This window comes from Salminus brasiliensis, chromosome 25 (genome assembly GCF_030463535.1).
Source record: "Salminus brasiliensis chromosome 25, fSalBra1.hap2, whole genome shotgun sequence".
Lineage (NCBI taxonomy): Eukaryota > Metazoa > Chordata > Actinopteri > Characiformes > Bryconidae > Salminus > Salminus brasiliensis.
The window spans coordinates 17,704,384-17,724,520 of record NC_132902.1 but is presented as its reverse complement, the minus strand read 5'-3'; the positions used below and the strand labels follow the sequence as shown (position 1 = coordinate 17,724,520).

The 20,137-nt window shown below is 38.9% G+C and overlaps 2 protein-coding genes across 3 annotated transcripts; one reads left to right on the top strand and one right to left on the bottom strand.

Moving 5' to 3' along the window:
- The first annotated feature begins 3,108 nt into the window (after positions 1 to 3,108).
- On the top strand, positions 3,109 to 13,275 carry spi1b (Spi-1 proto-oncogene b). Of its 2 annotated transcripts, XM_072671186.1 has the most exons (6): positions 3,109 to 3,513; positions 4,384 to 4,458; positions 4,578 to 4,662; positions 6,154 to 6,350; positions 10,654 to 10,822; positions 11,676 to 13,275. In XM_072671186.1, exons 1-6 carry the CDS (start codon positions 3,472 to 3,474, stop codon positions 11,996 to 11,998), a joined length of 891 nt encoding a protein of 296 aa, XP_072527287.1. In that variant the 5' UTR covers positions 3,109 to 3,471; the 3' UTR covers positions 11,999 to 13,275. The 2 variants fall into 2 exon arrangements, with proteins under 2 accessions (XP_072527287.1, XP_072527289.1); XM_072671188.1 differs by lacking the exon at positions 4,384 to 4,458 and having other exon boundaries at positions 3,113 to 3,513.
- Positions 13,276 to 13,543: 268 nt separating this feature from the next.
- LOC140547909 (uncharacterized protein HI_0077) lies at positions 13,544 to 20,123 on the bottom strand. Its single transcript, XM_072671182.1, has 12 exons — positions 19,894 to 20,123; positions 19,604 to 19,692; positions 19,257 to 19,375; positions 19,066 to 19,168; positions 18,862 to 18,959; positions 18,531 to 18,680; positions 17,908 to 18,075; positions 17,748 to 17,817; positions 17,585 to 17,663; positions 16,795 to 16,948; positions 15,182 to 15,286; positions 13,544 to 14,067 (listed from the first exon to the last, which is right to left on the bottom strand). Exons 1-12 carry the CDS (start codon positions 19,998 to 20,000, stop codon positions 14,035 to 14,037), a joined length of 1,275 nt encoding a protein of 424 aa, XP_072527283.1. The 5' UTR covers positions 20,001 to 20,123; the 3' UTR covers positions 13,544 to 14,034.
- Positions 20,124 to 20,137: the final 14 nt, after the last annotated feature.

Genomic DNA, 20,137 nt, shown 5'->3' with positions numbered 1-20,137 from the left:
CAGTAAGTTATTATAACATCTTATCCATAAAGCCTTAATATCAACATCAACATCAAAATGACTATAAATAGATTAATTACATTATTAACAAAACCTGAAATATAAAAAATATGAATATTAAAATACCTCCTGGTGTCTGTCATATGATATCTACACTGTGTGTAAGTTACTGTTGAATAAGACAACACATCACACAACATTATGGATATGATTAAAATTCTAAATAAAGAGATATACTATCAGTCTTAAATAGAAACGCTGTGCAATAACTCTTAGCTGAGATGTACAGTTCTAACAAGAAAACAATTCAAACTGATATAGATAAAAAACATTTACATGCCATTTTCATTTACAACAGTGCTTTTTAAAGAGCAATACATTAAAATATTGTATGGGGAACTGAAAGTGGTTCTTCTGTGTCATCTCTTCAAAGAACCCTTTAGGCAGCCTTATTTTTTAGAAGGAGTAGAGACATGCCAGTCCACCTGTCCAGCTCTAAACGCACAATTTTAAAAATCCCAAACTACTCTGAACTGAAATCACCTGATAAATAAATTTCATGTCACAAAGTACAAATTCACACTATGTGATATAGTAGATTAGATTAATTATCTAAAATAAATAGAATTTATTTCAAAAATTTAATCAAATTTAAACGTTCCTACATTTCCTAAAATGCAATTCGCACTTAATGTCTGGAAGACAATATCATGATTAAACTCCTTTGTTCTGCTAGAGTTTGCTTCACCTGAGATGCTGTTGAGCCATGTGATCAGTTACTGTGAGGAACTCTAATATTGCTTTATAACGGATTTATAATACATATAAAAACATACAGACATCTACACTGGGCTTGCAATTGCCATATTATATTAGAGCTGTTTTTTCAACATGTATTTACTGATAAAGACCTATTAATCATTACCTACCTAGATGTGTAGTGCATTATGCATTATTTCACAGGCAGTGTTTCAATGCAGATGTTCCAGCTTCAGGTGACCTTAAACTTTTGGCTTGAAACTGAACCAAAGACAGAAGCTTAATTTAGTTTCTTACACCCCCATAGGATTGAGTCTGCCTTTGGGTAACCCCTACCATATCCCTCTAGGCAGACTGGATGTATTTGAGGTAGTTTACTTTATGCAGTACAATGTATAATATGCTTCCTAAGTATACTTACCACAGATGTTCGATTAGATCGGCCAATGTTACATATAGGCCTGCTATCTACTGTCACTTCTTGTCCTGGTGGAACTGCACTAGAAGATTAGAAATGACACAAGACAGTCTCACCAACACCACCTAATCTCTTAGATAGCTCATCACCTCCAGCCAGAGTAGGCTCTGAGTTGACTATTCAACCTAGAACAAAATAAAAACAACTTAATGTCAGTAAAGATACTAGCTTAATAGATGAATATATAAAATATGAATGATTTCCTCTAAATTAAGTGACTTTTTTATGACTACACATCATTTCATCACGGTCATACAAAAACCTGTTTTACATCATTTGACTAGAGTTAGCTGGCAGGTGTACCTTATATTGGGTCAAAATGTTATGATGAATGGAACAATAGATTACACTTACATTTTTATTAATTAAGATTAATTTAAATTTGATTTTTATTGAATATTTAGACATTTTTTCCTCCCTCTGTGAATTTGCCATTTTGGACATACATGTTTTTTTTTTGTGTGACAGCAACAGATTCCATTTACACACCTGTAAATCTGCCGACTACCAACTCTCTTACTTACTCATCTGCTTACCTTAATTCTACTCTAAAGAGTCTCTTTTTTCTCTGATTTCACATAGTCAACACACACTGTGCAGGAATGTCACAGGACCAACACATTGAACACATGTTCCATCTTACATCTTTAACATCTATTTTTACAGTGTAGGAAAAAAAACATTAATTGGAACATTTACATTATGAGTATGTTATTTAAAATATTGAAAAATAACAATGATATTTACTTAAAGGCTTCTTGGAGAACTAGGAGTGGGTCTTCTGTGGCATTCTGAGTCCAGCATAAAAAGACTTATTCTACATGTATTTCATTTTTCTATTTTCTGAACACATGTAAAACCTTGTTCTAACAGTAATACTTTGCAAAAAAAAAGTCTTTCATGGTCCGATTCAGAGTTCCACTGAAATCCAAAGGCATTAAACACTGTAGAGAATTCAGGTCCAAAAAGTAAAAATTTGCTCCAGGTTTTTTTTGTCAACTTTCTGTTAACTTTCAGTTGGTACAAATCTCTACTGTTAAGACTTTTAAACATATTTCAGAACAAGTTAGGGACATTGGAAGAAATTAGGGATATTTGGAACGTTGTGCCAAAATCCTGGGGCAGATTTTTGCTTTCTGGGCCTAAATTTATAATTTTTTAAACCTTTTAAACATATTTGAGAACAGACTGGGGACACTTTGCCAGCAACATCAAATGAACAAATAGAGATACAGCTCACCCAAACTCTTTAATGCCCTTAGAACATACAAAATGTTCTAGGTACAAAGGCACAATACTATTGGAATCTTATCATCTTATCAATCTTATAACAGTATATAACAGTTCTACAGTATATATATACTTCAGATTGGCAAATTGGTATTTGATGATGCATTTACTGTAACTGTATTTAGCAGAGATTATATAGGCAACACTGTGCTTCTGCACAAGTAATATCCATCATTATCAGTTTTACTGCACTTCTAAGCTATTTCCATGTTTTTGTTTTTTATGAAATGTTTATGTTATTATCAGCACTGCCTGATTTGTACGTAAAAAGTATTGGTTATCACTGTCTGCCCAGAATCCCCATACCACTGCATCCATGTTCTAAGAAAGTAGTTTGAACCTATCCACATATACTTGCACTGTACGTTTAACAATGGCTAGCAAAATGGGCCAATTAGACGAGCCCTAATGTCTTCTAAAGTGGCACCAATTATTCCTTCATCCTACGTTAAAGCTTGCCGAATGGCAGGCAGCATGGAGGTGGACAGGAAGAAGCGTGTTGGCTTGAGTTCCCTCTGATTGGCTATTGGGGGAGGTGACACGATGCGTCTGTTCTAACTGAGTAGTTATAATCCCCACCTGACATCACCCTAAAAGCAGGAACCAGCGGCAGACTCACACACACACATACACACACACACACACACACATACCCAAAAATAAAGAAGTAACAAACAGAAAGCCCTGTCCTCTTGGTCACGCTTGCTGTTGGGCTAACTTGCCACTTGCACTGTATCTGTAGTTGCTTTCTTTTAGGGGCCCTGGAGGATAGCAGTGTGGCCCCCACTGGATAAGGTGTATGTGTGTGTGTACAAGTGGCGTTCGAGATCTTTGGTTTCATTTGGTAAGAGGAAATTTAGTTGTGCAATGGCTCGGGGACAGTTTTGAAAGCCATTGAGAGGGTTAACGCAAAGAGCTAGAGCGAGCGAAGCGGAGAAGACCCCATGTTGCCTTCATACAGAATGGAGGGGTACATCATCCCACCTGTGAGTATTCCCCATTTTTCTAAGTGAGTGTGCGCATGTCTAAGTGTGTGTAATGGCATGTTAGCGTAGTAGAAATGATCTGAACTGCAAGTCACCGAAGTGTCAGCAGGGTTAGCAGTTCCCGGCAATGGCCTGAAGCTCGTAGATGTGGCCATTTTACAGCCATACTGCAATTAATGCTTCACTTATTGCTATTGAAAGATGCGTATAGGGGAGAAGTACTACAGCTGTAGATACAGTTGTTGTATATTGTTGTAGTTGTATTCTGTTGTTATTCCTTGTCATGTAATAGCGATATCTTTGACGCAAAGTGAGTCATTTTCACAAGTGTAGAACTATTGCATTTTATTCATTTCCACGTCTGTCTGAAGTTCTACATTTTTTTGACTGTCGATTGTAGATTCATTGTTTTGTTGTCTGTATGTTGGTTTTCCAATGCTGTATAGTGTGTTACATAAGATGGCAATAATGGCAATAAATCAATAAATTTGAGTCAGTTGATTATCTGAGCAACAAATGTCAATCAATCATTAACATTATTATTCCAATAATTTAGGACAAGTTTAAGGGTGCACACCACAATCTCTTCTACTACAGTCTTAAGAGTAAAGGTGCTACAAAGGGTTCTTTGAGCGATGCCATTTTTTCATGTTTGTGAGGGATGTGGAGGGTGAAGAACATGCATATCAACCTTTACAAGGTTGTTCACATTCACAAATCTCTTACAAAAGTGGATCTTTATGGAGCCAAGCTTGGGTCTTCTATGGAATCGCTCAAAGAACCCTCTGTAGTGCCTTTCTTTTTAAGAGTGTAGTGCAACTGTTCTCCGAAATTACTGAATTACTGAAATATAATTTCTATGTGTAATAGAAAATAACCCGGACTGGCTGGATGTCACAGACACCATCTGAATTTAAAGATTACTGGGCACTTGTAAACAAAGATGTGAGGCTTTTCTCCCCCTGCTCATATACTGCATTCATATTTCTGCATTGAACTTTGGGGCTTTGCTTGTGTTTTGCATTCCGACTAGTCAAACGTTCTCTTCGCAATTCACCCCACAGCCAACGGAAGAACTGATCTATGAACCTGACATCTACCGACCAACGATGGAATATCCATACATCATCGATGGAGAAGGCCAAAGTGGTGAGAAGTTGCTTTCTGTATCATCGCTGTTTTACTGCACTGTGTGTCCGTTCCAAGCGTACACGTTGATGCAGGCTGATCAAAGAGCCTTCATACCTTTACAGACGCAATGAAACCTCACCAAAATAGCTTAGCATTCTGACGCACATGGAGGCCCATATTTACACCATCTTTGGTAGAATGAACTAACGGTTCGAAATCACACCCAGGGCAGCTGGGAATAAACCTAGCATGGGGGGTGTTAGGAGAGCTAGCGAGTGGAACCAGACAAGTGACCCGACACAAAGCAGGAAACAGATGCCTCATTTTGACAGGCAAGAAAACTACAGACGTAGAACGGCAAATATCCCCAAGGGCCCGCCACCTAAAAACCTCTATCTAGGCCACAGAGATATCAAATGGAGCTAATGCTGAAAAATAGAAAGCATTGCAATGTAGAGGGCCAGAAAGGGACATGTATTAGCTGGGAGGCCAGCTGCTCATGCAGTACAGAGGTCATATGATTAGATGTGCATTGCTGTCTCATTTCTGAAACTGCAGTACTACGTTTTCCAGGGCTTTGCCTTTGGAGCATCTAGAATTTGAGTTCTGAAAGCCACATGAATTTCTGCAGGGTGATGTTAAAAGAAAAGTGAAAACAAAGCGAGCCGGCACATCTCTTACTTTCAGAAAGGCTGAGAAATGCTAATTGCAGTGAGGCAGTGAGCAAAACAACATCAACAGCGTCTACAGCAACATGTGGTTTGCTTGCACTTTGCAATCCGGCCTGCATGGCCTATAAATCAGGGTGGCTTGCTGGACACAAACATGTCCTCGTTCAAAACTCAGTTGAATTGTCAGTGCATGTAATCTCTATTTTTGTCATTTTGTCATGGATTTTGAACCATAATATAATGGAATAACTTTTTTAATTGACCTACTTTGGAGCCACATAGCCAATTACCCTGCTCAATTATTCCAAACTATTTATAGATAATTTACTTTTTATAACTACTGCTGACACATTTTCTTTGCCTGGCTTTCTTACTAGTTGACTGCACTGACAAAAATGACTTTTCACACATAGATATATAAGATAAACATTAAGAGCAGATTCAGAAGGCGAATTCCCATTTTTACACAGGGTGAAATTTCTGTCCTGTTCCATCTTAAAAACAAGCCAAAATAGAGAAAACTGTCAACTGTAAAGCAGGGGTTTAGAACCTGGGATTCTTCACTCCAGTGATGGAAAACAAAGAGGCAGAAAACAAGCGCAGGTTTGCTGCTATTTCAAAAAAAAAAAAATTGAAAGGAAATGGTGGTGTGAACAGGAAACAGCGTGAACACGTAGTCCTGGTTTTGGTGAAAAAAGTGTACATTGCATCTTTTTTTACAAATATGAAATGGACAACTGAACTACCAGGCATGGTTTCACTGGCAGTCTCATGCCAACAGCATTGGTATGTTCTAAGATGGCTATAGCTGACCCTTCAACTGGCCATCTCTGTCCAGATCACACCTGGGAGTACAACCCGCACCCGCATGTTCATTCACAAGACTTTGAGAACCTGTCGGACAACCACTTCACCGAGCTGCAGAGTGTGCCGCAGGTTCATCCTTCTGGTGTGCATCGCTTCGGCGATGTGGAGCCCAGCCACTTTCTCGACCCCGGTCTGCCTGGACACCACCTGGCCCTCTCCCCTCCGCAGGTAAGACTTCACTAACTGCACCTAGCCTGTTGCAAAGCTGGGGATCAGGTGGGGAAGCCTGTGGTCAGATGACGTATCATCAAACCATACACCTGGAATCAAGGAGAGGTACCTTGAGGTGCACTCTTAAATATGATGGTGTCAAAAAGAGTTCTTTGGAGCCATGGCATAGTGGAACCACTTTGGATTTCCAGCAGAACTTTGTTGTAAAGAGAGGTAGAGAGTGTAAAGGGCCTGTAGAATGGATAGTTCTGCAAATCAGAGGTAGACAGTTTGAAGAACCTTTTTTTAAAGGGTGAGTCTTTGAGGAACTCATCATACAGGTACCAAGTAGAGAGTGTGAACAGTCTTTTTACAGGATGGTTCTTCATTCATGCAAATCACAGGCAGTGAGTGTAAAAAACCTTTTTAAAGGTTTAAAGAAGCTCCTTGTGAGGTTTGGATTCTAGAAGCTTGTGTCCAAATCAAGAACCATTTAGTTTACACTCTTCGAATGAGTTCTTCAGGGGTTCTTTACTAAGGGCAGTGGTTTTCTATACAACTGTGACAAGCCAAAGAGTGACACTCTTTGTTTAAATGTTTAAATAGTTCTATGTATGGTTAAATGGTTCTTCTCTATGGTGGAAAACCTCTTGAGCAAGTTCTACACAGCAAAGTCAATAAAACCGTTTCAGTACTACACAGAATATATACAGAAGCTCAGACCTTTATGTGGAATGGTCAGATTTTCCGAATCCAACTATTCTAGAATTGCTTGCCTGGAATGAGCTTGTTGATGTAGAAATACAGTCACACTTTTACTGTAATTACATTCATATTTTTGCTGCTTACAGGCCTTTTTTAGGCCACACTTTTAATTCCTGTAATTCCTCACTAGCAAACCTACAGATCAGACATATTTATTTTATAGTAGTTACTAAATCCTAAGTTAAAAGGTTAAAGGTGGACAATATGATGATAATTTATCATTATTTTGTTAAATTATGTTACTGTGATAAACAATATGTTTTTGGGAGTATATCATTAATATTAAAGTGATTAAAAACACTGACCAACTGCAAAAAGCACATATAATTGCTTATCCTGTTTAACAATTATAAAAGACTAAAACAAAAAAAAGTAATATTTCTCACTATTAGTGCATTTTTGCTATATATCGTGAAAATGTTTGTAAGTATCAGGATTGTGATTTCTTTTAGTCACATCGCCCAGCTTTTGTTAGAATAATAACAGCCTACAATTCAAGCTGCCAATTCAGGCAAAGAATCATTTACATCTTTGAGTTGAGTCATGTTTCAATACAGAAACAATGCCTTCCCTAAAGAACCCTTGAATAACCCTGTTTTAAGGGTGCACACTCCTAAAAACAATGATCCCTTTGTGATTCTCGACTTGGATGCTAGGTTCTCAAAGCTTTGCCTTATGTGGAGCTTCTTTCAATCTTTAAAAATGTTTTTCACACTCTCTACCTCCCATTTACCTGAACGGTTCCTGACTGTTTCTTTGAATTGGAGCTTCACCAGTCACCGAGCTGGCGCAGTGTTTCGCATTGCTTTGACAGTGCGGAGCTGAGAGAGCGCATCTGCGCTCAGACTGTTTCTCAACCCAGCCTTATCCTGACCAGTCCTCACCACTGTCACCACAGCAGCAGCCTGCATACTCACCAACCGCCGTTACAAAGGCCCTCCCCACTTACACAAACACAACCGCTCCGTATTGTGACACACACACATACACACACACACACACACACACACACGCACATTCACTCCCACAGATGTGCTCGGACACCCAGAGGTGCAAAAAACACAAGCAGCACAGCAGAACATGCACATAAACACACCAAAACACAAACACACACACATAGACATTTAGATACTGAGCTGATATCCATGAGAAGTCAAGTGATGCTAATTTTAAATGACTGACTTTTATCATTATGATTCATAATTATTAAACCAGTCAATCATTCATGCCTTCTAAACAGTTTATATTACTGTAATTAGATATAATTGGCTTTGTTATTCAGATTCCTTCCAACAAATTAGAGTTCACAAGGTTACTTTTCGCTCTTAATAGGATAAAGCGATACTAAGACGTTTGAATTGACTTAAATCAAATGTTTTCACATGGCTGATATCTAGTACATCCACACTGTCTCTGTCTTTGCTGTCTATGTTACTTACCTTTTTGGTTTATCTAATATAGCTGTGTCGAAGAATCGCAGAGCACAACAGTAGGCCCAGTGAAAGCAATATATGGGCTAGAATGGGAACCAGATCAGAGAGTGGCTGTGATTGGATCCTCTATGTCTGGGTGGACTTCTCTGTCAGGCATTAACCACAGTACAGGCTATCGAAAAAAGAGTGCTTTCCTTTATGTGTTGCCGTAAACTCGCTAGAAGGAAGAGAGCTGTCTGAACGGCAGGCTGATTTACTGCCTCCGCCAGCGCACACGGCCATTCCAACACAAGGCCACAGTGGCTTAGCGTCAGTGTTCTTCTGTTGGCCTTATCTCTGATCTGAAGGTGTTGTGGTTTTAAATATCATATGCGGTGAGATTGGGCTGCTATTTATGGGTGTTCAACTGTAAAGCAGATGCCCACAAACTGAGGGATCCTTTTTTTTTACTGTTTAAATGCACCCATGAAAGAATCCATTGATTAAACATTTCAGTTTGACCCAAAGTCCTCCTAGGTTCCTTATAATTTTAATAATTCAAATAACTTAACACTTAACATATTTTGTTTATACAGTATAATGGAATTTAATGTAGGTTATAGAAAAAAACAACAACAGTTACTTTATAATTCTAAAGGAGACTATTAAACATCTTTAGCTGCCTCAGTTCCTGGCTTTTTCCCCCCTTGTTATAACTTAGGAACAACTCAGCCAGTTTGCATTGCTTTGCATGCAGTTATCAAGTAGTAACACTTAGGGTGTAATAAAAGTCACAGAACATAAGGGGTTAAAGCTGTCGGAAATCTCCTCTGCAAAAGCAAAGGGTCTAATGTTGAAATGGGAATTTCACCATCGTTTAAAAAACATTTTGTAATTAAATTGTAAATATGTCAATTTTATAATTTAGAGAATTTTGATGTGAAACACTAAAACGAGCCAGACATGTGCAGAGTTTAACAACCACAGAAAGATTTTACATGCAATAGTTAAGAATACCTGCCTGATGCATGAGCTACTGCTTTACGGTTGGTCTTAAAAACAGATTTTTGGTCTAAAATTATATATATTTTCCAATATATGTCAGAGTGAAGATGCACATGCCTCATTTAAACCCTATACCACTAGTTTACCATTATTAAAATTACATGTAAATAGTTCAATAGAGTTACATTGGTTTCTAAATAAGATGCCTAGAAGTGCACTGCACTGTCAACATTGTGAAGAAATTAAAGACAGGTTTCTTTATAATTAATCATTTCACACCATAGCACTCTGAATCACTTACATCTCAACTTTGCAGATTAAAAACAACAACAAAAAATTGTGGAATTCCCCTCATAAGTGCAAAAACCTCTAATACCATTGGCTCACAAGGCCACAGGTGTCTTCACTTATGTTTAGGTGTACATGACCAGATAAGGTGCTTCATTTAATGGTACTGAAACTGAGGGAAGCATGTACAATGACTTCAGCTGACCTTGTGTGTAAAATGAGCTTGTTTCAACATCCTGCATGACCTCTGTTTCTGAGTTGGCTGTCCCGTCATGTGGAAGTGTGTCTTCCAACGCACTGCATGAAATGACACAAGCACACATTTAAACAATGTGACTGTTTTCAAGATCTTGTGACTTCAGTCACCTTCGTTTCAAGCTGTTTTTGAAACATGCTGTGTTCGTTATTTATTTTCTCCATTTTTCTTTCTTTCTTTTTTTTTTGGACCTCTGGCCATCTGAGGTTCTCACCATTTTTAAATGGAAGCGATACAAGATGATATCTGTGGAACCACAGTGAGCCACACTGAAATAGTATTGAGAGAGTACCATACTCCTCCTCAGTGGTATACAGTGGTAACTGAGAAACTTCCTCTTTTGCTATTTAGCATGCTCAAGATATCTCAAAATAATATAGCATGGCCACCTGTTGACACAGGCATGGGTTTTTGCCTTTTTTTGTACTACGCTGACTCAAAGTCCTGTGGGGATGAGTCAAATTTTACACAGAATTAGAGCTATAGGGAGACAAAGATGAACACCCTAAACCATAGCTGTACACAGGCACTTCTACACACTATAGAAGACTTTGCTACAAACTTCCCAAAATAAAGCGCTCTTGTTGCCCTACAGGTGACCTACTTGCCCCGGCCATCTGTCTGTTACACCCACAGCGTGCAACCGTCACCTCTTTTGAGGAGCTCAGATGACGATGACCCCGGCAGCCGTAGCCCACCACTAGAGGTGTCTGATGAGGAGTGCATGAGGGACCACATCAGTTCCACTACTGGAGTAGAACATGGTGAGGATCCTTAATCTCTATGTGAGATGTGCAGTCAATAAAAGGTCATAGGCACCATCAGTAGCATATGTTCAGACAACAGTGCTTTACACAGTCACATTTTGACCAAGTGGTACTTAAAGTAATAATTCATTTAAAAAATATATACCAGGATCTGTAGAGACATGTTTGGTCCAGCTAGCCAACTACTAGCCTACTATTTAAGATAGCTTAACAAGTGGCTGTCGATTTAGATTAGCATATAGTTCATATGGTGTTAACTAGTGGCTACAAACCCCCATTATTGGTTGAATACATCAGCATCACAACTCCAGCTCAGAGCAAACAAAATAAAAACCAGTCAAATCTTGGCTGATGAACAGCATTTGTGGGAAGGAGATGATTTTTAACCAAACCCTCACTGACAGGATCAGGGATTACGATTGCAGCTTTGATTCTTGGCCCTAGCACACACTTCCAGACTGACTCTTCTGAAGTACATGTATTAAGGATGAATTCTTCATGCTTGTTTAGAAATACAATGACATGTCATAAAATACAAGTGACTCAAGCCCTGAAATACAAGCAAGACCACTTCCTTGAAAATAAAAAAAAATATTTAGCCCACAAATAATATTTGTCTTCGGCTAAATTTCCCTTTAATCAGATGAGCAGAATAACGAGGAACATTCTGTGAAAGGTCACATTTCCACATAAACAGCCCCATCATGGGTCTTGACCTGGGCAGACAGTACACCCTCACACAGGCCCGTTAAGCATGGGCTGCCCCATCTCAGTTGACAGAATCCCCTCCTCAGAAAAGGCTGAGCCGTTGACTTTTTCTGTGTTTATTGGTTTGTCTTTTTTCACCTAGGAAACAAGAAGAAGATTCGTCTGTATCAGTTCCTGCTGGACCTTCTGCGAAACGGGGACATGAAGGACAGCATCTGGTGGGTGGACAGAGAAAAGGGAACTTTCCAGTTCTCTTCCAAACACAAAGAGGCTCTGGCCCACCGCTGGGGCGTGCAGAAAGGCAACCGCAAGAAGATGACCTACCAGAAGATGGCCAGGGCGCTGAGAAACTACGGCAAGACCGGAGAGGTCAAAAAGATCAAGAAGAAGCTCACCTACCAGTTCAGCGGCGAGGTGCTGGGGAAAAGCCATCTAGAGAGGAAGCTGTACGGAAGTTGTATGTAAAGAGATAGGCAAGGGAGAAACATAGAAAGAAAGAAAGAAAGAAAGAATTGAAAGAATTGAAAGAAAGAAGACAGAGACTTGGTGCAAGAAAGATCATCTCTCAAGAGAGTTCTGCTCGTTTGGACTTGGAGCACTGTACTCTTTTCCCGTTTTCCTTAACAGTCCATTTTTTAATATTCACCTTTGCATTAATGAGATGAACTTTGTCTATGAACTTTCTGTCCAGTGGTCACGGGTCTATTCTGAGTGAAGGAACACAAATGAAAACATTCAATGTTTGTCACATTTCAAATAAAAGTACACACTCCAGAAGGGCAGAGAAGAAAATAAAGGTTAGAAAAGCAAACACTGATACATTAATACAAGCATAGTGTGTTATACAATTAAACCAATGACTCGCAAGTAGGAACAGTTGCTAACTTGTACGCTGAGCATGATGGGAGAAGAAAAAAATCACAAAAATACAAAAGCAGAAGTGAAAACAAATGACACAGGCTCACGCTGTACGGAAAATACGGCTCGTCTCGTCTGGCCAACACTTGGTGACTTTTGGTCTCTGTTTTTACCCTCCTATCAAGGGTGCTTTTCCTAACAACACTTCAAAACATAAAGGTTAGTAAATGGTTATTGGCCTGGATGTACAGTTGTAAAAAAGAAAACAAACTTCAATCAGAGTTCTTGACTTGTGCTCGCCCTCTGAAAAATTCTGTATGGCATTGCTCCAAAGAACCTTCTTGGAACCGTCATTTTTACAAATAAAAACCTTGTAAAAGTTCAACACGAGCAGAATGAACAACCTGTTTGCTTTTAGTCTTCTATGGGTTAAAGAACAAAGGACCAAAGAGTCTATGCAACTTTTCACTCACAATGGTAAAGGGCATCAAGAGCCATAGGTTAAACCCTAACGTTTTACCTCTGGCTCCCCTCCAAAAGCTAGAATCAGTTACAGCTATTGGTGCATTTTGTTTTGTATGTTTTTTCTTGAGCTCTTCAGACTGCCATGTTTTTTGAGAAGCAATCTTGAATGTGGAATGTTTGGAGAGAACTTTTTGTGTTCATTATGGTTGATTTCTGAGACCAGCTTTTTATAATATTCATGTACATGTAAATTAATTTCAGTCATGATGTAATCTAGCTGTATATGTTAGCTATGTCTTTGAGCTTTCTATGAGCAGCGAGAGAGTTTTCTCATGATAAATGGAGGGGAAGCACCCCATTTTGTAAAACCAAGGTGCAAAAAAACGGGCTGACAAATAAACATGCTGATCATGAGAGAATAGATGAACATCATTTGAGATTTTTTACGTTACAAACGTATACTGGAACATACTCAAAATCCTGGGTTTCCAATCATATAAGCTTAAAACTGCAACTTATGTTTGTCCACCATATATCAGCATTCTTCAATTTGCTCGACTCACCAGCACCCTCTGTCAGTACAATGAGTTTATTAGGAGTCATATTTCCTGATATTTACTCTGTGCTCTTTGGTGATACTTAGAAAACACTTCTTTAATTGATTTATTTCACAAAGACAAAATCTCATAGCTTTTAACAATACATCATTTATTAGATCATACTCAATTTGGTGCATAAAATACAAAAAATGAAAGATGTATTTAAAATGATCTGGGAACAGAAACGTTCTTGAATGTCCAAGAAATGTATTTGGCACGAAACTTGAAAAGTTCTTTTTTTCCTCGAAAAACATTACAAATAATATGAATTTCTAAAATAACTTTCTCTTGCATGACTTGATGAATTAAAAATGCCATGTGAGGATAGTCGTTTACCATAGCAGCAACACTTGCAAAAAAAATAAAAAATACTACTACTACTAAAAAAAATAATATATATGTAATTCTTTACATAACATTTATACATAACATTTTTATGCATAAATAACCATTTCACAAACTTAAAAGAACATGTAAAACAAATAAGCTACACTTCCACTGTAAAATATACCAGTACTTTAGCTACAAGTGAGTGTAGCAGCTTCTCTTTCCATTTCAAATGGCGATGGACACCTTCTGTTAGCTGGAGGGTTTAACAAGTGGAACATACCACTGTGGAGAAAACAATCGTAATCATTACAAATGTTTTAAAATCCAACTTTATTAACTTCAATTAATATTATTAAAAGTAATTAAAGGTGCTAAAGAGCGCATTTAATCCCATTTTAAATGATTAACAAGTGGGTAGGTATATGACTTTAGTTGGTGGTGGTGTGGGGGGGTGCTGAGATGCAATTTCACAAGCTTATTTACAACCCTGTTATTTTGCCAATGACCAATTTACCTCTTATGGAGGGCTCGTAAAGGACAAATGCTCTGATATTATTGGCTGGTTAACAGAACTACGATGGCTCACAAAAGCCACATATTATTGTATAGTTTCACCAATGTAACAAAAACACCGTATTACACAGTGCCGCTGTCCTCACACCGCAAGTTCAGTGCTGTTAGCATGCTAGAGCAAGAGATTGTCGCCAGTTAGCTTTTCACCTCACCCTCGATCACTTTCCTTGGTTTGACTTTCTCAAGTCTTACCAGTAAAAAACAAGTCAGTACTTTCCCTTCTGATGTGCGTTTAGCTGAAGTTTAGTTCAGCTGATGTAGTCCAGTTTGTTTTTGATGGAGTGGACGATGTAGAGATGAGATGGTAATGGTAAGCACTGGCTAGCATTAGCTTTTAGCCTAGCAAAGATCACAGTTTGCACACCGGGCTTTTACTTCATCACGTGCCGAGTTTGAGCTTCCTTTCTGTGGAAACTGGCACAGGAAAAGCCATGGTCACCAGGCCTAGTTCCCATAACTATCAGCATCTGTGGGTGATGAGCTACTCTCCAAAATCAACAACACCCTATTCTCCTGAGGTTGGGGTCACATTTTATGGCTTTTGCCACTGGTCTGGGTTTATGAACATTTTGGGGGTGTCAATTTTGCGGACTGTTATGTAACAGTTTTGAGGTTTTGAAATTGAGGTTTTTCAGCTCAGTTTTGGTTTTGCTGGATTTTCATTTGAAGGAGAACACAACAGTGTTTGAGGTTGACAATATGTTAGTTCCATGTACTGAACTCTCATTATTCAACTATGCCATGGAAAATACAGTTTGGCATTCTAGAGCACCTTTAAGGTTTAGAGATGAAGCATTTTGAAGAACAACTGTAAAACAGATACCTCCTCTGTCATCCCTGCCGTCTTCCTCCCCTCTGTGTTAAATGGAGGCTTCAGATACCCTCTGAAATGCAACTTAACTAAGTCATGGAAAGTGGTCAAGCAATCCTGAAAAAAAAATAAAAAGAAATAAAAAGAAATTAACAGCAGTAGTATCATTTCAATTAAATATTTAATCAATATTACACTATGTTATGACATTATGCTATTTTGCTAATTATGCTTTTTTACATATTATCTCTAGATAACGCTACCCCTAGAAGTAGTTGTGGGCAATATGACAATATTTTGTCATATCATGACTAATCTTGTTAGTTATCGCAATTAAACAATCCTCTTTCCTCTTCACATTCTACACACCAGACACTCTACGCATTAAATACAACTGAGATGTGCGAGATGTGCCACATGCAGAAGTTCTCAGATGACACTGCCATTGTGGGGTGTGTGAGGGCTGGTCAGGAGGAGGAGTACAGGAGCCTGGTGGTTGAATTTGTTGCATAGTGTCATTTGAACAGACTGCAGCTGAGTACAGAGACTAAAGAGATGTTGGTGGACTTGTGTTGATGTGGAGGTGGTCAGGACCTCCAAGTACCTTGGGCTGCATCTGGATGAAAAACGCGACTGGTCAAAGAACACAGAAGTACTATACACAAAGGGGGCACAGATGCCTATTTACTGAGGAGGCTGAGGTCCTTTGCCATCTGTAAGAAACTCCTGCAGATGGTTTACCAGTCTGTGGTTGCCAGTAGTGCCAGTAGTGTATGCTGTGGTGTGCTATAGGGGGGCAGCATTAAGCAGAGAGAGGAGACTGGACAAGCTAGTCAGGAGAGCTGGGTTGGTGGTCCGGGTGAAGCTGGACTCTCTGGTAACAGTGGCAGAGAGAAGGTCCTTGTGTATTGTGCTGTAACATGCTAGTCTGTCTGTCTGTCTGGATAGCTACAAGCTTTTACTTAGCATATTGTGAATACTGCAGTAGATATTGCAGTACAAAGAACTACACGTAAATTTTGTAAAAAATTATAATTATAATTAATACTGAGTCATGAAGAAACACATAATAAACTAAAAAGTTTTAAACAAACCAAAATGTAAAGGATTTAGGTGGGCTATCTATTATTTGGAATGCTGTTAACTATGGTTTCAACTCTGATGAACGTATCCTGTGTGGTCTTCCTTTCCTGGGGCGGACCTGATGAGAGGGGTTTCATCATAATGTTTAATCATTAAAATAATGTTTAGTCTTTGCAAATGCACTTGAGGATACTTTCAAAATTCTTAAAATTTTTCGGATTAACTGACCTTTATTCAAGTAATGATGGACTGTCATTTTTCTTTACTGAGTTGTTCTTGTCATCATATGGATTAGAACATTACTCGGATAGGGCTATTCACTGTATACCAACTCTACCTCTTCATAACACAGCTGAAAGTCTCAAACACATTAAGTAGGCAAGAAACTCAAGTAATTAACTCTTAACAAGGCACAGCGGTTAATTGAAAGCCATTTCAGGTGATAGCCTCAGTCTCAGCCTCAGCCCTTTAATTTAGCAGAACAGAGAGAACCAAGCAAAGGAAAGGAAGAAAAAGAGGCAAAACAGACACACTGTTCTTACCCGTTCCTCTTTAGAGCAAATGTATGTGAACCAGCGGAGTCCCGCAGCCACGTGTGTGATCTCATCAGTGTAGATGACCTCCAGTATCTTCACAGAGTTTGTGTCACCCTGTGCTGCAAAGCGGGAGAGTGTCTGAGGGTGCACGTCTAGGCCCCTACAGAAATCATAGCACAAAACCCCATTTAATTAAAAAAAAAAAACTGTGATGTTGCTGTATGTAATTTGTTAGTTTTGTGTGCTGATCAAATGCAATTTTATAACTATTTAAAGCAGCATTATGCAAGAATTGGCATTTCTTGCTCCTGGGCCCCCCCTATAGTCAGGAAGTGTAATTTGTGCTTTGAGCCACCATTAAAGGGCATGCTTTTCATATGCATTTTACAAGCAGAAGCATGAGGTGGTCATTTTACAGGATTTTACATACAGGTGGTTTAAAACAGGTGGAATTTGCAGCAATACCCAGTTCTCATGCCAAAGTTATATGCTGTAGTGTCTGGCGTGCCAAGCCAGAGAGTAGCAATGATAGCATCTCTGGTGTCCCTATGACAGGTATGATTTGATTTAAATTGATTTTCAAGCTGTTATTGTAAGGTAAAATGCTGCATAAGGCTGCTTTAAAATGTAAAACAAAACATGTCGGCAAATTTAGAGCACAATAAAATATCTCAACATCTATAAATCACCAATTAACCTCTTAACCTGGGATATAATTTACTGAAGTAAACCTGGTTGAGAGAATTGAGAAAAATTGATAAACAGACTCTCGCTCCTAATGTGTTCTGTACTATACCTGGCCTCGTGAACCATGTGTACTATAGCCAGTCTGGCCAGAAGATCATGAGACGTCTCTGTTGCTGACTGCCACAAACCTGCAGACAAAGGGGAAGCACGCTTTTCAATTCACAATGTCAGCTTCACTGAAGCAGCACAGGGAACATGAATTGTATACTGACCATTATGCACCGGTAGGGAACCAAAAGAGCTACCCAGTTCCTTGATCCTTTGCTCTAATAAATCATAATGCTGTTGAAACAAATATTTGTATTCATATATAAAGTGTCTTGCAACCAGATAATTATCAATAGCATTATTCAATCCGGTCAAAAGACTGACCTTGGCTTCCTCTCCAGCTACTTTGACAAAGTCACTGAAGAACTGGCGAGGCATTGAGTCTCCAGTGCTAAGCTGGACTGAAGAGAATCGAGCTATAATATCCCATGACAGGTCAATCGCCCACTGCTCTATGTTGGCCAGAGAATGAAGCAAAGCAATCCTGCTTGCCTACAAACAAGGAAGCAAAACTTTGAAATTACTGTTTCTTACTGTACAGAGAAAGGCATTGGCTACCTTAGGTAGTCTGAAACAAATACTTTGTATTTGTAACCAATTTAAACCATCTGTTTTCCCTTTGTTTCTTCTTGTGTATCTGTTCAAAAGTTTGGAATCATTTAGTTATTTTATATTTACATAATAAAGCATGAGAGGGATTGCTATAGAATGAGATACTGCAGACACAGGCACAGATCAGAACACCACCTGTTTTTTTTGTCTTTTCATCATCAGATTATAAATGAAAAATGAATTAATAAACTTTAAACTATTAAATATAAAAAGAATGAATCAAACTCAAATTCTAACAATGACAAAGATTTTGCAGAATTTATTTGACTGAAAATGCTGCTTTTGAAATGTGAAATATATGTACACACACAACTCATCTCAGTGTGATTGAGTACCTGTGTGCCTCCTTTGCCGCGTTTGATTCTGCCTGGCTCCACCACAGTCAGCTTGTCTATCCTGCTCGGCTGAGCCGGTGGAGGACACTCCCCGATTTCAGTTATTTTCCCAGTGTCCCACCACCTCTGCACTTCTTTAGTTAATACCACCTAAAGTATCAAACAAAAGTACACAGACTACAAGAAAGGTCTATCTGAGGAAACTACAGTAAAGGTGAATGTAGCAAAGGTGGCTTACAAACATGCACACTGTTAAAACAAAACCTGCATTGATTCCAATGAGTGATTCAGTGTTTCTGAGGAATTTAAAAAAGGGAACAGGAATACTCACCTTTTCCTGTGGATCTGGAGTACAGAGGATTTTCGTGGCCCAGAAACAGAGAGCATTTTCTGAGGACGCTGAATTTATTTCCACTGGTAACAAGGCATCTAGAAAAGGGGCCAAAACAAAGGAGGAATTGTACAACACTTACACACTGACAGATGTTTTTTCTCCCTTTTCTTTTCTAAAGACATTTTCTGTTTGACTGCTAACCTGTTTTTGCTGTTTTCGTCACTGGGATGGGGTAGCGGGACAGGGTACTCTGAGTATTGATATATACTTTTCCATCTACTACTCTGACATCATAGACTTGATTCTGCAGACAGGAATGAAAATAAAAGGGAAAAGGGACATCCAGTGTGGTTACATATTTCCATACTAACAGCTTATTTGGAGTGGTCTACCTGCAGTCCTGTGGATGAGGAACCTGTCTCCAGGCTAAAGTCAAAATAATGCCAGGGGCATATCAATGCCAGTTTTCCATCTCCCAGGTCCTCAATGTCTCCTTGGTCAAGTGGGCCTCCTGTCCGTACATCCAGACATAAAAATTAAATTAAGAACGCGAATAAAAAATGTAATGACATTGAATGTACCGACAAGACTGGACCTGGGCACCTTCTAAAACTTCACCCTAAGCCATTTAGGATAGATTCAATACCTCTCTTTCTTTCTAGCTAGGTCTCTCTCTCTCTCTCTCTCTCTCTATTTACTTTGCAGTGTCTGCCGCTGGTATCTGTGAAACTGCACCAACCTTCATGTGGGCATGATGAGTCCATAGCCCAAAATCGTCCGTCATCTGTGCGCACAAGAACGATGTGCTCTCCATCGTCTGCGTAAAACCTGACGATTTTCCAGAGGACCCAGTGACAGATTTAACAAACTGCTAGAGGTCTTTCATGCTTTAACTCAGGGGTTATAACATGACCGCTATTTTGTAACCAACAAAACACGAACAATACATTTTTAAATTAATAAATGTATTTTAATAGAACTGTATTTAAGTGATTGGTATTATTATTTTTGATGGCACGGGACTCTTACTTCGTGCATGGTGACTTGAATTTTGCAGCATCTCCAACACACTGCCAGCTGCCGGCCTTTACAACGTCTTTAAGCGCTTCGACTAAGTCTTCTTCAAAATGTTCCATTTAAAACTCGGAAAGCTTCCTTTTAATGTCTATAAATATAAAGAGCGAAAATCATCTGAAATAGTTAAAACAGCTCCTATATAGATAACTAACTAGACGTCAAAGCATCTTCCATCCATGCTTTACTTCCGGTTGTA

Coding starts and splice junctions, on each gene's coding strand:
- spi1b (XM_072671186.1), top strand. CDS start 3,472: ATGTTGCCTTCATACAGAATGGAGGGGTACATCATCCCACCT. Junction 3,514..4,383: donor AGGGGTACATCATCCCACCT/GTGAGTATTCCC, acceptor TATGTGTAATAG/AAAATAACCCGGACTGGCTG. Junction 4,663..6,153: donor CGATGGAGAAGGCCAAAGTG/GTGAGAAGTTGC, acceptor ATCTCTGTCCAG/ATCACACCTGGGAGTACAAC.
- LOC140547909 (XM_072671182.1), bottom strand. CDS start 20,000: ATGGAACATTTTGAAGAAGACTTAGTCGAAGCGCTTAAAGACGTTGTA. Junction 19,376..19,603: donor CTCATCATGCCCACATGAAG/GTTGGTGCAGTT, acceptor ATGTACGGACAG/GAGGCCCACTTGACCAAGGA. Junction 18,076..18,530: donor GCGGCAAAGGAGGCACACAG/GTACTCAATCAC, acceptor CCTTGTTTGTAG/GCAAGCAGGATTGCTTTGCT.